This window comes from Hoplias malabaricus, chromosome 15 (assembly GCF_029633855.1).
Source record: "Hoplias malabaricus isolate fHopMal1 chromosome 15, fHopMal1.hap1, whole genome shotgun sequence".
Taxonomy (NCBI): Eukaryota; Metazoa; Chordata; class Actinopteri; order Characiformes; family Erythrinidae; genus Hoplias; species Hoplias malabaricus.
The window spans coordinates 36,926,313-36,943,010 of NC_089814.1; the positions used below are offsets into that span (position 1 = coordinate 36,926,313).

General features: G+C 45.9%; 1 protein-coding gene across 1 annotated transcript in view; it reads right to left on the reverse strand.

Annotated features, from left to right (window-relative positions):
• LOC136668221 (gamma-aminobutyric acid receptor subunit alpha-3-like) overlaps nucleotides 1–16,698 on the reverse strand; it is a 152,592-nt gene that overhangs the window by 31,760 nt on the left and 104,134 nt on the right. Inside the window, exons 6-7 of the mRNA XM_066645592.1 lie at nucleotides 14,521–14,603; nucleotides 3,844–3,987 (exon numbers count right to left, since the gene is read on the reverse strand). Coding sequence (XP_066501689.1) covers nucleotides 3,844–3,987; nucleotides 14,521–14,603 — 227 coding nt within the window. The remainder of the gene's footprint in view (nucleotides 1–3,843; nucleotides 3,988–14,520; nucleotides 14,604–16,698) is intronic.

Here is a 16,698-nt window from a genome sequence, read left to right on the forward strand (position 1 = left end):
TAAGACCGCCAGAAAGTTGGGAGATTTTTCGCCTTGTGCTTTAAAATTTCATGCGCGGCTCAATCTTAACTCACAGTGTGCACTCTCAGATAAAAACGGCAGTGGGTAGCTGCTGCTGTTGAGGGTCTGAGGGGATATTTTCCACCCTGTCCTTTGCTTAACCCTCAAACGGGTGTTTTCTCCAGCGTTAATACACACTCCAAATACACTCTAGTGAACTCAGGGTCTTTAAGATGCACCCACTGCGGACACCCCAAAGAGGAAATGTAACCGGACGCCCTGGATCAGCGGCAGATCTAGTGATCTACTAGATCTCAGATGGTTGTTGAGAGGGAGCTATTGTTTTATAGTTTAGCTTAATTATGAGGGAGCTCATTGATTTGGTTTCTTCCTTTTAGGCAAATCTTATTATTATCCTACGCCTTAAATTTCACTTAATGAATTAATATTTTGACTGGAAATTAAAGCACCTACATAAGCTGAAGCTGAAGTAACATTACGTCATTTTTTTACTTCACAATAACAGCTTCAAAATCATGGTGATGATGCACTGACCTGTAAGGCAAAGAATAGAGACTCTGTCGTTGCTATTCTAAGCTCAGCACTGCGGAAGCTGCACTATGTAACTTCTGGAGGAGGGTAGGAAACCACTCCATCCATCTCCATCCCTGCTGTTTTCTGTAAAGTGTAAAAATGAATTACAACAGCCCAGGAGCACCATGGATGAGCATTTCTGCTTTAAAACAGCAGTGTCCTCTTTGGGGCAGATTTGGACAGCCAGGGTTTCTTATGTCACAAAGCTATCAACTTCCAGGGAAGGGCTTTCAAGCTGTGGTAATGTGGTAGAGGCAGTGACTAACTGCATGGTCAGAGATCTGAGTGTGCTGAATGAAGGCAAAGATATAGGGATGGTTTCACAAAGAGGGATTAAGCCTAGTCCAGGACTGCACAGCAGTTTGAATTGGGATTTTCCTTTGAATGGGGGACACAGTCCAAGACTAAGCTTAATCTCTGTCTGGGAAACAGCTCATAGAGTTCTATCTAAGCCACTTAGATGATTTAAAGCATCACTAGGTAAGATTAATTATTTATTTATTTTTAGCTCCCAGGCTCCCCCATGTTTAATTTATTTTTCATCACTCTACTGAAATCACTGCAAAAGGAGAGGGGGCGGTGGTTACCTACCCTCCCCCAAAAGTTACACAGTGCAGTTTCTGCAGTGCTGAACCCAAAGTACCAGGGACCGAGGCTCTAATCTCCCTGTTACAGCTCAGTGCAGCGTCACAATTATTTTGACGCTGCAATTTTACTGTAAAAATATTACATAGTGTTCCTTTAAGGACTGTCTCAGGTTAAGTTGCAGATCCAGGAACAGTTTGCATTCATAAACACTGGGCTCTATAGGTAAACAGGCGTCTTGGGAAGCAATCTTACTTCAGCGTTTAATTTTGTACACAGCCGCCCTGTGGAGCAAGTGGTTTAGAGGTGGTCACACTATACACTGTTCCTGCACAAAAATGTCCACACACACACACACACACACAATCAACAAGCTCTTCCCTCAGCACCAGGGCTGCAGTGGCCCCAATAACTGCAGCAGAAAGCAATCGATGAGCCCTGCGCTTGCAAAGCAGGCCAGATAAATTACTTTACAAACGGAATTTGTAAGCGTATGCCCGGCCCATGCCGACTGAAAGAAATGAGAAAAAAAAAGGAAAGGGAGGGGAGGGGAAAATGAATTCATCCAGGTTGTCTGCCTGCTCCTGAAAAATAATAAAAAAAGTGAAGCTTTGCTAAAAGTAAATTCTAATAGGGCCGTGGAAAGGCTGCGCGGGTCGGCGAGATCGATGCAGGTTAATGGATACACCTAAAGGTCAAGATCTATGTCAAGGGAAGGTCAAGCAACCCCCAACTGGAGACAAATGACTGTAGGACTGTGTTATCGCCTCATTTCAGGGTTTCAAAGTCTAAGAAGTTTGAAAGTTTTAAGTGGTCTCCTGGGGAGGGAACAGAATACGTTTACAGCACATTTACTGTACACCGAGAGGACGGACGGCCCTGTCGCCGTCACCAGCCCACAGCATCCTTCACACACATTACAGCTGCAGATACACACTCTCAAGTTCAACTAAAGAAGCTTGAGGAAGTATAGGATGCAGCACTGTGCAAAAATTAGATATCGATTTTTGGATTAGCGAGTTTCCACATGAAATTAAAACACACAGAAAACAGGAGTCGTAACATCCGTCCAAGACCAGCTCTCAGGAGGAAAGTCAAGCCCTATCTACTCAGTACTATGGGTCTGAAAGGATGTGTGTCAAGAACTCCACTCACCCTTCAGGAGCCCTTTTACAATTGCAGACAGTAGTCTAACTGTTGCTCTGCATACTTTGTTACCCCCCCTCTCCCCCTGTTCTTCAGCGCTCAGGACCCCCACAGAGCAGGTGTGATGTGGTGGTGGATCATTCTCAGCGCTGCAGTGACACTGACGTGGTGGTGGTGTGTTAGTGTGTGTTGTGCTGGTGTAGAGTGGATCAGACACAGCAGTGCTGCTGGAGTTTTTAAACCTTGTGTCCATTCTCTGTCCACTCTGTGAGACACTCCTCCCTCGTTGGTCCACCTTGTAGATGTAGAGTCAGAGACAGTAGCTCATCTGTCGCTGCACAGTGTGTGTCGCTCGTCCTCTAGTCCTTCATCAGTGACACAGGACGCTGTCAGCTGGATGTTTTTGGTCGGTGGACTGTTCTCAGTCCAGACACTGAGGGGTTAAAAACTCCAGCAGTGTTTAAACGTAAATTGCTCTGAAGAAGGAGGAGGACACACGGCTACACATTTAGCTTGTGATCTGTTTATGCAGGCCTGGCCTTTTACTGCTGGTGTTGTTTGTTTTTGTTTGTGCTGTTGCTATTGCTACCTCGACTAAATTGCGTGGTCGCTTTCTTGCTATTTCTGTCCCTACCTGTGTACATGACAACAGAGATATGGTTTTAAAATCTGTTGAGGCATAAGAGATGGCCTGGCCTCTCTCTGGCTGGTTTTCTTTCTGCTCGAGGAAAAAGACGTTACATCAGCATGAACATGCCCAGGCCATGACTGCAGAGCGTTACGGAGTACATAGTAAATATCCGTTGTGTCTTATTCTTACAGTAAGCCACGGGGAAGGCTGTATTTTTACAGGGAAGCGAAGTGAATTCAACATAAAACATGACCAAATACAATATTTTTCAATCCAAGTATATATTTACATAAAAATATTTACCAGAAAAAAACATCCTCAATAAGCTACTACTCCACCGCACAAAGTAGTCCATTAACGGTGTACTCTTACTGGGCACAATTATTAATGTACAGTAGGCATTCCATGAAACTAAATATGTTCATGGGTTCAAGAGTAGACAAGCACTGATTTTTGTCCTCTTTCTGAAGAGACTCTTGTTCTAAAAGAGAAGTTGGGTTCATCTAGGGCTGTGTTTTTAGCCTTAAGCTCAAGAAGCTGAGTAGTATTAAGTTATCCCAGCAATCTGTCGCATTGTATTTCTGTCCCTATATCACGCTGTCCTGGGCACTGACGCCGTTAGGGGGCCTATAGCCCAATCCCGATGGTATTACTGCAGGCCCAGCCCCACCCTCCACTCAGAAATCTATACCAAAAGTCCCTGTGTTAGACAGATTTTAATTAAAAAAACTGCTGCATTAATATGGAATTCAGATATTGTGAGGCATATATTGTGTATTTTCGGTGGTAGGACACAGCGGAGCCAATCAGAATATAGGACTGGACTGATATTTAACACTTTCCACCACTACAATGGAGACCAGTGTGTACCTGCAGCGGATGAATACCTGTGCTGGAGCTGATGGTCTCTTTTCCGATGACGTGACCCAGCAGGTCATACTGGTTGAGACGAGAGCCGTCTGGAGCCACAGATACGGACTTCTCATCCTCTGCCGTCCAGATGTAGACCACCTCGTTGTTCGTGTAGGCGTCTGAGGGGAGACAGAGCACTGTTTTTTACGGTAACTTGGACACCAGACGATATCTGGTACAAATATGATTTCAAAATAAAAACTGAGCACTGGAAACAAATGAGCACTAGACACTGTTGAATGGGATAAAATGACTGCATCTGTCTGACCCCCTCGTCTGAGTCTCTCCAATCACAGCACTTGACCTGTGTTAACGTGAGAGCGCTAAGACAAGGTTAAATGGAGCAAAAAGAGGTAGAACGACTGCGGAGGAATAAGAGCACTGAGTACAATCTGAGAAAACGAGAACAGAGAAGAAAGAAAACCAAGCGAAAAACGGCTACAAACCAGATGTAACCTGAGCTGTACATTTAGGGTCGGGGGGAACAGCGAGCGGCTCGGAAGTGGACGTCCTGAACAGGGCTGTTTCGACAGGGGGAGAACGCTGCTGTGGGGTTTAATCCTTGTGGTATTTTGATCTCAAGCGTGTCACAGAGGTTTCATTAAGACCCCAGAAGTGTGTTCACTTGAGGAAAAAGGGAGGATATACTTCTTTATGAAGCTGATACAAATGAACAAAGTTCTCCCAGGGGCTTCCACATTGGGTAACAGTGTTTGTGTCATTCACATGGCTAGTTGATAAGAGAGTAAAAAGATTTCTTTGTGTTCCGCCTTGTTTGCACAGCTCGCAGTGACACCTCATTTGCACAGAATCTGCTTATAGAGAAAGAAGCCCCCCTCCAGGGTATGAAGCCCTCCCTTCACTTTATTTTCTCTAATTCTCTAATTAAATTTCAGTCGTTAGGGGCTACTTCATTTTGAAATTTCATCAGGATCGTTGTATTCCTGGGATTCATTCAATAAAAGGGACGGGTGCAAAATATACAAAAATATATATAAATATAGATATATGATCATATACACGTTTATTAACTGATACAGAGTGACTCATTTTTATCCCATGTTTCTGAATTAGGCAGATCACAGGAAACTGACTGGGTGGTCTTGTTTCACAGTGTGTGTGTTGGAAGGCTCCAGATCCCCAAATGAATGTGTAAAAGCTAGGTAAAGCGGTGTTATCCACATTTTTCATACCGTCATACTGTCTCAAAAACTATTAACATAGTATACAGTATTGGGGGTGGGGTGCACTGTTGGGCTGCGTAAGCGTCATCTGTGAGTATGGGTCGAGGGAAGGGTTTTCGGCGCTGTGCTGTTCAGCTCAGTGCATAGCGACACGTTTCTGAGAGAAAGTCAGCACCTGATGCTGGAGGAAGAGTAAAGTTATAAAATCAGTGAAATAAGGCGGTTCTACACTCTTTAGAAGCACAGCTGGCGCTAACAGACACTTGTGGTTTAACACACACCACAACCGTTTTGTATGTTTTCAGCACAATTTCTGTCTTTTAACCCAAACTCAGGGCGGGTTAAACTGGGCGACTGGGCTTATGTTTTATCCGCCACCCGTTTTCAGAGTGTGACCAGTCAGTGAGCTTCCACAGCGCCCCCTCCCTGTGGCTCTCTTAAATGCACATTAATTAACTTTATCATAAATACCACCCTCGTTTTGAGATACCGTTGACATATTTAAATATCGTGGTATTACCGATGTACCGCCCAACGGTAATACAAACAGTAAACAAGTGTTTTTTTTTTTTTTCCATACTATGTCCCCTTTAAGAACAAATACAATGTACAAATATGATGCTTATTTCCCTCAGACAAATGTAGCCAAACCTTTACAGTGTATTGTGAACTGAAGAGTACTAGAAATTACTGAAATTCTGACTAATGGCCTTTCTGTCCACTTCAGCGCCATGCATTTGAAAATTATACCCAGTCGCTGGAGAGAACCAAGTGTTTTTTAGTGTTCTGAGAGAGAGAGAGAGTATCATCTATTGTTATTAATCTGTAACAGTGGCAGAAAATCAACAGGGCCTTTGTATAGCAACAAAAAACAATGCTAGAACAAACAAACACAAAAAGACTAATACATAAATAAATAGAAAACAATATATGAATGCAATCTGAATTAGTCTTTAATACGGTCTGCTTTTGGGCGGATCATCTTTTGTTTTTTTCTGATTAAATTATGTTTGTGCTACTCTATATCCCAGGTATCTAATCAGAAACACACAGACTCACACTCGCACACACACACACAAGCACCAGGCTGTGGTTAGTTAATTAAATTTTGATGGCCAGAGAGAAAAGTTATTGTTTTATTCTGTTGGAAGGCCATTAATCAAAGGCTGAACGCATCAACTTTAATGCCAGTTCATCTATAATGGATTGTAATTGGTCGCGAAGTGCATTATTCAGATTTCAAATGCATAGTTGGCGCCGGGCAGCTGCCGCCAGTGTTTGTACAGAGGCTTATTTACAGCCGGCGCGCTGACGGGCAACTACCGAGAGGGAGAAGGTCAACAGTGTCACCACCTTTCAACAAACCACACGAGCCCTTAAAGTTAGTGACTGAGCTAAAACTCAATTAATACACCAACCATGAGACAGAGAGAGAGAGAGGGGGGAGAGAGAGAGAGAGAGAGGAGGGGGGGGGGGGCAGAGAGAGGGGGGAGAGAGACAGAGAGGGGAGACAGAGATAGAGGGAGAGAGAGAGAGAGAGGGGGGAGAAAGAGAGAGAGGAGGGGGGAGAAAGAGGGAGAGAGAGAGAGAGGGGGAGAGAGAGGGAGAGAGAGGGGGGGCAGAGAGAGAGGGACAGAGAGAGAGATAGATAGAGAGAGAGAGAGAGACAGAGAGAGAGAAAGAGAGACAGAGACAGAGAGAGAGTATGAATGAATAAAAGAGCGCAGATTCCAGTTTAAAGGGCTACCACTAACGAAGAAAAGGGGGAAGAGATAGAAAAATGTGAGTTGTTCATGTTCTCCTCTCATCAGTGTACTGTAAAAACACACACTGCTGTCTGACTCTGAAATGAAGAGCAGGACAGAGGCACCTGAGGCCACAGCATCTCAGAAGAAAACAACAGAAGATATTAATTCACTGACAACTTCAGAAGAGTATGTACTGTACACACACACACACACACACACTGCTCTACACCCCCTCCCTCAATGACTTTTCATCAGCTCCACTGAGCCTACCTGGAATCACTGGGTGCAAGGCAGGAACACACGCCCGGAGGAAACCCACACAAACACAGGGAGAACACACCACACTCCTCACAGACAGTCACCCGGAGGAAACCCACGCAGACACAGGGAGAACACACCACACTCCTCACAGACAGTCACCCGGAGGAAACCCACGCAGACGCAGGGAGAACACACCACACTCCTCACAGACAGTCACCCGGAGGAAACCCACGCAGACGCAGAGAGAACACACCACACTCCTCACAGACAGTCACCCGGAGGAAACCCACGCAGACGCAGAGAGAACACACCACACTCCTCACAGACAGTCACCCGGAGGAAACCCACACAGACACAGGAACAACACTTAATCTTTTCACAGCACTAGCTCACAGCTGTGGTTTCTGACCCCTCCATAGCGTAACTCACAATGACCTGGTTGTTTTACGTCAGTGTGAGGCTGAGGGCTTGTAACTGCTGTGAGAATGGTTACACCATTAAAGAGCCAGTACACTGCCTGCCTCTGTGTTCTCTTTGAACACATTTAAGTAGAAAAACATGCTGCAACTGTTACAGCTTCCCTCTGATCAGAACTTCAGTCTTCCTCGGTATGACTCCAGCTGATCACGTCCAGTTAAAATTACCTCTGTGTTTCCAGCGCGTCTCGTGAGGTCTGATGTGTTCTGATGTGTAATGAAAGGCCAGTGTGAGGAATAAAATGTCTATTGGTTTTATATACCTTCAATATTTTTTGTGTTGTCTTTCATGTCTATGGTCTACATTTTTTGAACCTCAGAAGAAGAAAGGAACGCTAATCCCCCGAGGACTGGTTTCTCCTGCCACAAAAAAACACAACACATTCACGACCAGCTTCGGGACGAGCGCTGCTGTTTTTCCTCCCACTTTCTTCAAGAACCCATTACATTCAAAGCACTTTTTTCCCCTCCATCATGGCTTTTTAATTCCCCGACATTTGTTCTGCACACTTCTGCTGCTGCAGCAAGTCTCTGGCATGTGGCGGCATGTTGATGTATGGGACGTATATTAGGTGGAGATTCAGCACTGCCTTGGACATTTCATCACGTCGTGCTTCAGGAGGAGGGATTGGGGACTAACCGTCCTCTTAATGCCACAGAGCAAAAGCAGATCTGTCTAAAGTCACTTACGCAGGGAATGTGTTATGGAAAGACCAGTTAATGCGTAAATGGTAGTCACGTTTAATAGGGAAATTATGGCAGGGACATTGACGCAGGGGACGCTTGATTTCCACAGCACTGTATGGGAGAGTCGCAGGCTCGATGTCCAGGACTGGGAAGAAATAAACAAGTGCCGTCTCCTCCCTCAACATCCACGATTGAAGTGACCTTAAAGATGACGTTCACAATTTCAGTCAAAAAACACTTCTGAGTGTGTCTCCTCTGGTGTGTGTGCTGCTCTGGAAACCGCTCTAATGTGTTTACGAAGCCCCAGTGTCTGTAAATGGGTAAAAAAGGGTAAAAAAACAAAGTGGTCCGGTGCTAGGCTTTCTCTCTCTCTCTGCTCACGGCAGAGAAACGCCATCTGGTTTTTAGACAACGGAGACACTCCAAACGCTGAAAAGCACCAACCGAGATGAGAATGTTGCTCTATTCCTGTTCCATAGGGGGGTAACACTGACTTATTTTTGCTATTTCTTATCATTTAAGGTGGAACTGTCTCCAAACTCAGGAGACGGCTAACTGCATGAAAGTAAACACAGAGCGTGTTTCAAGTTACAAATGAATTTCTGTGAGAATTCAAAACGTTATAAAAACTTACAGACAATTTACACTTGAGACACGTACTTCAAGACGTGAAGCTTCTGAACATAAACAAACCAGAAAACAGAGTACCCCCACATTCAAAGGAATAGCATCCATTTTGAAAAGCATCCATTTTGAAAATCAATCATGTTGATAGCAACACGTCTAACACTCGAAGCACAAAGCGAGTGGTGAAGCAGCTTTCTGTTTTTTTTATGAACAGGCTTCACCTGTTACCACTTTTAAAAATGCAGCTGAAAATATTTTTATTCAGCAACTCTTTCTTTCAGATGTATCTTATTTATTGAATTTTAAAGCTATATATGTTTTTTTTCAGTTTTATTTGTCAATAAAGTTTTTTTAAATACACTTTTTAAAACTCTTCTTAATACACTTTCATTTCTACCTCTACTTACTTGTTTAACAAGTTTCTGTTGATACATTTATTGTGAAGCACTTTGAGCTGCATTCTGTTGTATGAAAGGTGCTACATGAATGTAGTTTATTAATATTACGTATCATTCATACTCCATCACGGTGCATCCAACAATAAAGGCAGCGTTATTTGATGCGGTGGGTACAAACACAGCACAGAAAGCGTCAAAGCCACGTGCTGCTACATTCTACACATGTACATGTTTACTCTCTGCGTGGGAGAATTTAATGAGCTCTAAACGTATCGCTGATGTGTTCAGTAAAACACAGTTATAAAAACGCGTGAAACTGCAGCACTGCGATCGAAAAGCTCTGCATTTTTCTGCCATTCTTCTTCGCTCAGCTGGACAGTTACAAAAGAAAAAAAAATCACACAACGGACAAAAGGAGCAGCTCTGTGTAGAGCATGTTTTTCTCTCTCTGAAGTTCCCTGATACAAAGAAAAATAAAAGAAACCCTTGACTGAGGCCCTGTGTGAGAGAAATGAAAAGCATCGTCACAGATATTCAGTCGAAACGAGTTTATCAGTTTGTGCCGCTGATATTCGGGAGTTGGGAGTAGTATTAGAAAATGGCACTGAGTGATTGCGTGTTTTCAGCACTACTTTGACGGGCGAGAGAGTGGCTGCAGAAACGGAATAGAGAGTGATTAGGAGAGTGGGGGTGAGTGGGGGAGGGGTAAGTGCTCATCACGGCAGCGTTAAACAAAAGCTGCTAATTACTCGCCGACCGCACGGCCGCCCGTGTTAAGAGCTGATTGTCAGCCGTGGTTTTCGGGCCGTTTTTCCCAGCGATGGGATAAGATCAGGGCTGAAGGAGTGGTGTGGGGGGGGGGGGGGGAGTGGGGGAGTGGGGGGGTTGGGATGGAGGTAAGGGCAGTGGAACCGCTTTTGTTTAATTCATGCCGGTGTCTCTGCGATGTCTGTGAAGTCTGTGGATGTGGCACTACTCTAAACTCGTCTGTTTCAGAGAGGAGACTTTGTGCTGTGTGTATGTTCCACTCAGGCTGCTTTTACGATCTGGGGCTCAGAGGTTTCACTCTTAAAGTAACCGGCGCGCACAGAACTCACTCACGTCTGCTGTGATGTGCCCCGACTACAGCCCATTCATCTGGTGCAATTATTATGCATTATTGCCATAAAATATCAGTTTTTTTTCTTTGTGGTGTTAAAGCCTTTCTTATTGTCCACAGGTGTGTGTGTGTGTGTGTGTGTGTGTGTGTGTGTGTGTGTGTGTGAGTGAGAGAGAGAGAGAGAGAGAGAGAGATGTGTGTAAAATAAAGAGAGAGAGAGAATGAGGGGGGAGTGAGAGAGAGAGAGAGAGAGAGAGAGAAGTGTGTAAAATAAAGAGAGAGAGAGAAAGAGGGGGGAGTGAGAGAGAGGAAAAAGAGAGAAAGAAAAGAGAGAGAGAGAGAGAGAGAGAAGTGTGTAAAATAAAGAGAGAGAGAGAAAGAGGGGGGAGTGAGAGAGAGAAAGAGAGAGGAAAGAGAGAAAGAAAAGAGAGAGAGAGAGAGAGAGAGAGAGAGAGTAAGAGGTAGGTAAAATAAAGAGAGAGAGAGGGAGGTAAAATAAAGAGAGAGAGAGAGAGAGGGGGGAATGAGAGAGAGAGAGAAAGAGAGAGGAAAGAGAGAGAGAGAGAGAGAGCGTGAGAGGTAGGTAAAATAAAGAGAGAGAGAGAGGGAGAGAGAGAGTGAGAGGTAGGTAAAATAAAGAGAGAGAGAGAGGGAGGTAAAATAAAGAGAGAGAGAGGGAGAGACAGAGTGAGAGGTAGGTAAAGAGAGAGAGAGGGAGGAGAGAGAGAGCGTGAGAGGTAGGTAAATTAGAGAGAGAGAGAGAGAGAGAGAGAGAGAGAGGTAAAATAAAGAGAGAGAAAGAGTGGGAGGAGAGAGAGAGAGAGAGAGAGAGGAGAGAAAGAGAGGGAGGAGAGAGAGAGAGGGAGGAGAGAGAGAGAGAGAGACTCCGAATGACTCCAGCCTAAACCCTGGCTGCTCTAGAGCGTCCCTCTGATCTCTGTACGTGTGGTGCCTACACCCCGCTCTGAAACAGCCTTAAGAGCAGTGTTTAAGGCTTGTCCAGTGTTATCAGGGCTGCTCAGGCCCGGCTCATGGTCAGGAGGCCTGGACGTCTCCCAGAATCTGATCTGCTGTGACATTTCCGCCCGCTCTAAAGGTTTCCCCAAGACACTGCGTCATTTAGATCTGCGAGCGGAGATGAAAGCAGGGCTGTGTTATCAGCGCGTGTGATCTGAAGCGTCATGCTAACCTTTTTGTATCATTAATCCAGCTCGGTCTGAAGAGACGGAATACGACGCCAAACGCAGCTGAGCGGCTGTGGAGGCCATAACTGAGTACATCATCGAGACGAGGTTCTATCTCTCGCATCGGCACACAGCGGAGTCTCAGCCAAGCCTTTGATTAAAGCTATGACGATTAAAAGCCTGAGATGGTAACATGGAAAAATGCAGACGAGGGTCACAGCTGCAGGAAGAACCTATAAAGAACACATTCATTCATTCATCTCCTGTAACTTCCTGTTACATTCTGTACACGGCCGTGGTGTGTCCAGAGTCTACCAGGAACCACCGACCGCAATTCAGGGACACACCTAGGAGAGAGAGCAAGTCCATCACAGGACATCACACACACACTCCCCCACTCATTCACACACTCACACACTCACCCAGTCATTCACTCACACACTCACCCAGTCATTCACTCACACACTCACCCAGTCACTCACTCACACACTCGCCCAGTCACTGACTCACACTCACCCAGTCATTCACTCACACACTCAGCCAGTCATTCACTCACACATTCACCCAGTCACACACACACACTCACCCAGTCATTCACTCACACATTCACCCAGTCACACACACACTCACCCAGTCACTGACTCACACACTCACCCGGTCACTCACTCACACACTCACCCGGTCACTCACTCACACACTCACCCGGTCACTCACTCACACACTCACCCGGTCATTCACTCACACACTCACCCGGTCACTCACTCACACACTCGCCCGGTCACTCACTCACATACTCACCCAGTCATTCACTCACACACTCCCCCACTCATTCACACACTCACCCAGTCACTCACTCACACACTCACCCAGTCATTCACTCACACACTCACCCAGTCACTCACTCACACACTCACCCAGTCACTCACTCACACACTCACCCAGTCACTCACTCACACACTCACCCAGTCACACACACACACTCACCCAGTCATTCACTCACACATTCACCCAGTCACTGACTCACACACTCACCCAGTCACTGACTCACACACTCACCCAGTCATTCACTCACACACTCACCCAGTCATTCACTCACACACTCACCCAGTCACTCACTCACACACTCACCCAGTCACTGACTCACACACTCACCCAGTCACTGACTCACACACTCACCCAGTCATTCACTCACACACTCACCCAGTCACTCACTCACACACTCACCCAGTCACTCACTCACACACTCACCCAGTCACTCACTCACACACTCAAACAGTCACTCACTCACACACTCACCCAGTCACTCACTCACACACTCACCCAGTCATTCACTCACACACTCACCCGGTCACTCACTCACACACTCACCCGGTCACTCACTCACACATTCACCCAGTCACACACACACACTCACCCAGTCATTCACTCACACATTCACCCAGTCACTGACTCACACACTCACCCAGTCATTCACTCACACACTCACTCATTCACTCACACATTCACCCAGTCACTGACTCACACACTCACCCGGTCATTGACTCACACACTCACCCGGTCACTCACTCACACACTCACCCAGTCACTCACTCACACACTCACCCAGTCACTCACTCACACACTCACCCAGTCACATACACACTCACCCAGTCACTCACACACTCGCCCAGTCATTCACTCACACAGTCACTCACTCACACATTAACCCAGTCACACACACACTCACCCAGTCATTCACTCACACGCTCACCCAGTCACTCACACACTCACCCAGTCACTCACTCACACACTTACCAGTCACTCACTCACACAATCACCCAGTCACTCACTCAGTCACACATTCACTCACACACTCACCCAGTCACACATTCACTCAGTCACTCACATCTGTGGGCAGTTTCACACTCACCCATTCACTCACTCACTCACTCACCCAGTCACTCACATACACACTCACCCAGTCACTCACTCACACACTCGCCCAGTCATTCACTCACACAGTCACTCACTCACACATTAACCCAGTCACACACACACTCACCCAGTCATTCACTCAAACGCTCACCCAGTCACTCACACACTTACCAGTCACTCACTCACATAATCACCAAGTCACTCACTCACCCAGTCATTCACTCACAAACTCACCCAGTCACACATTCACTCAGTCACTCACATCTGTGGACAGTTTCACACTCACCCATTCACTCACTCACTCACTCACTCACCCAGTCACACTCACACCTGTGGACATTCTTGCATGGGCAATCACCCATTGCACCAGTGTGTGTGTGTGTATGTTTGGACTGTGGGAGGAAACCCAGAGCATCCAGAAGAAACCCACACAGACACAGGGAGAACAGACTCATTTTATCCCTTGTTATCTGAGCGAGGCCCATAAACAAACAAACAAACAAACAAATGAAATAAAAATAGATAACCTGTCTGACTGGTCTCGTGTCTGGTCTCGTGTCTGGTCTCGGTTCTGGTCTTGTGTCTGGTCTCGGTTCTGGTCTTGTGTCTGGTCTCGGTTCTGGTCTTGTGTCTGGCCTCGTGTCTGGTCTCGGTTCTGGTCTCGGTTTTGGTCTCGGTTCTGGTCTCGTGTCTGGCCTCGTGTCTGGCCTCGGGTCTGGCCTCGTGTCGGGTCTCGTGTCAGAGTTTGTGGGTAGCACAGGGTTCCATTTCAGAGTCACCCAGTTACCCCTGTACCATTAGTAATCTGTGTTTAAACAGTGTGTAACTGACTGTGAGCTCATGTAAGAGCTGAGAGTCATGAGAGTGAGCCTCTATAGGAGCTCTTGCAGTTTATACAGACGGTATACAGCTGTATAGACAACGCAAACGTGTTTACGTCCTTTAAAGTGCACCGTGGAGCCTCAAACCAGCTGCAGCAGAGTAACTCCAAGCCTGTGTGGAGGGAAAGAGAGAGAGAGAGAGAGAGAGAGAGAGAGAGGGAGAGGGGACAGAGTGTAAACTCAAAACACTTACAGCTTCCGAACTTAAGTGGGCAAGCATGAGCATCCATGGGAAAATCTTCCAGATGCATGGGGCACTCGGCATGAATGGTTAATCTGAAAGAGAGAGAGAGAGAGAGACAGACAGTGAGATAGCATATCTGTGTAATGGGACAGTCCAAAAAAGCGGATTACGCTCTGAGGAGGCACTGCGAAACTGAACGCACTCGTCGTTTATTTTTGTTGAAATCACGTGAGTATCTGGGGCAGCTGAGGCTGCGATACAAAGAGAGACTTAAAACAGTGCAACTCTTCACAAAGTCTTTATGCGGTGGTCCAAGAAAAATGTCAGCCAGGCCCATCCCGAAGGGGTATTTGTTTTTTAAGGTGGAACCGTGTGTTTGAGGAGAAAAATGACTTGTTTGTTGGTGTCTGAAGTGTAGAAACTCATGTGTAACTCGAGCTGTTTAGTTTTGTAGCACTTTCACTCTGCGTTTACTTTCATGCAGTTAGCGCTCTCCTGAATTGCAAAAATAAGTTCGGGACGGAGCAGAAACAGAGCAATATCCTCATCTCTGTTCATACTTTCCAACATTTGTCTAATGCCCTCCAAAATTCCGTGATCAGAGAGAAGCTTACACACCTTGTTTTACAGACGCTGGGGCTTCGTAAACACCTCAGTTTCAAGCGCAAAATGGTGAAGGAATGTCCTCAAAATTTTATAAAAAGTGTTTTTTATTTTTTTTATTAAAATCGTGTATGCCACCTTTAATCACTATAAATAGCAGCATTTCAAGGGCAGACAGCGTCTGACTCGTCTCAAACGGCACAGTATAGCTCCTGAGAAACAGCTGAGTCACAGCTGGCCAGCTCACACCTCAGAGCAGCGCCGGACTCCGCAGAGTAAAGTAACTATAAATAGAGCTGTTAATTAGCCAATATCGGCCTTCGATTCTCAGAGGTGACTCAAAGCCTCGTCGCTGCTTTATGACTGGAGGCTTACGCCGGCTTGTTTCTCATTTCCTGGCGGACTACAGGTGGTAACTCGCATCGCTTTTTTTTTTTTCTTCCCTGGAATGACGCCGCTCGGCTGGAATGTGCCCTGGCTGTCCTTGGCTCCCTCCAGGACCTCCGCAGCTCGCCCGGTGCCTCGGATAATTCTCTGTGGCTTTAGTAGATTACCTGACATTTGAGCAAGCGATCTGACATTTGTGTAAGCAAGATGATTACCGCTACTTTATTTGTACGTTCTGTGGCACACCATCACTGGGCTGTGGGGAGACTTGGGGGGGGGGGGGGGGGTGTAGGGGGGGGCTGGATGAAATCAAGGGCATGTGCAGTACCAATGATCCCAAAAAGAAAACAAACAAAGAAAAAGAGAAATAAGACGATTTGGTTTGAAAGCGAAAAGCACCAGAGCCATAAATAAACAGATCAGAGTCAGGACAGAGTCATGGTTAATCCACTGTTTACAGCGAGTCCAGATAATAGTGATATGTGAGTTTTATCTGTTGAACTTTAAAGCGAGTATTTTGGGGTACGGCTCCGGAGCTGTGTTTGCGGAGCTTGTGAATGAGAGCTAAGAAAATTAAATCATTTAAAGGGGGCGCTCTGAACGCTGCTGTGGACTACAGCAGGTCACAGACATTTCTTTAAGAAACCCCCGAACATTAATTCACATCACGTCTCCGTTAAAACACTCCCGCGCTGCAGAATGCTAAGGTATAGGTTCCAAATACTGAACGTGGACGTGAATATCAAATAAATACTAAAGTGTTCCAACTAACGAAGCTCAGCCATGGGGTTCTCCCTGAGACACAGTGCTGCTGCTTTGCTGTATGAAATATTAGGATCCAATATGAACCCTCTTTGAGCATGTTTACAGATCATTAATGATATTTTAGGTTTAAAGGAGGGGTCCATAACCAGTTTGAAGGATGTTAGAGCCACGTTTTACTTGCTGTGGCACAAATGAATGAAAGAAGCACTTTGTTATGATGAGTGCAAGCAAGCCACTGTGTAGGCATTTTCTATAGTGGCTCTGAGTATATAGGTATGTGTGTGTATGTGTGTGTGTGTGTGTGTGAGAGAGAGTGAGTGTGTCTGGAGCACAGGAGTCAAGGCAATGAAGTGGAATTAATTTATCTTCTGTAAACTGGTGTGGGTGGATTGTTTGTTCCGAGTGTCTGGCAGTGTGTTAGACACACACACA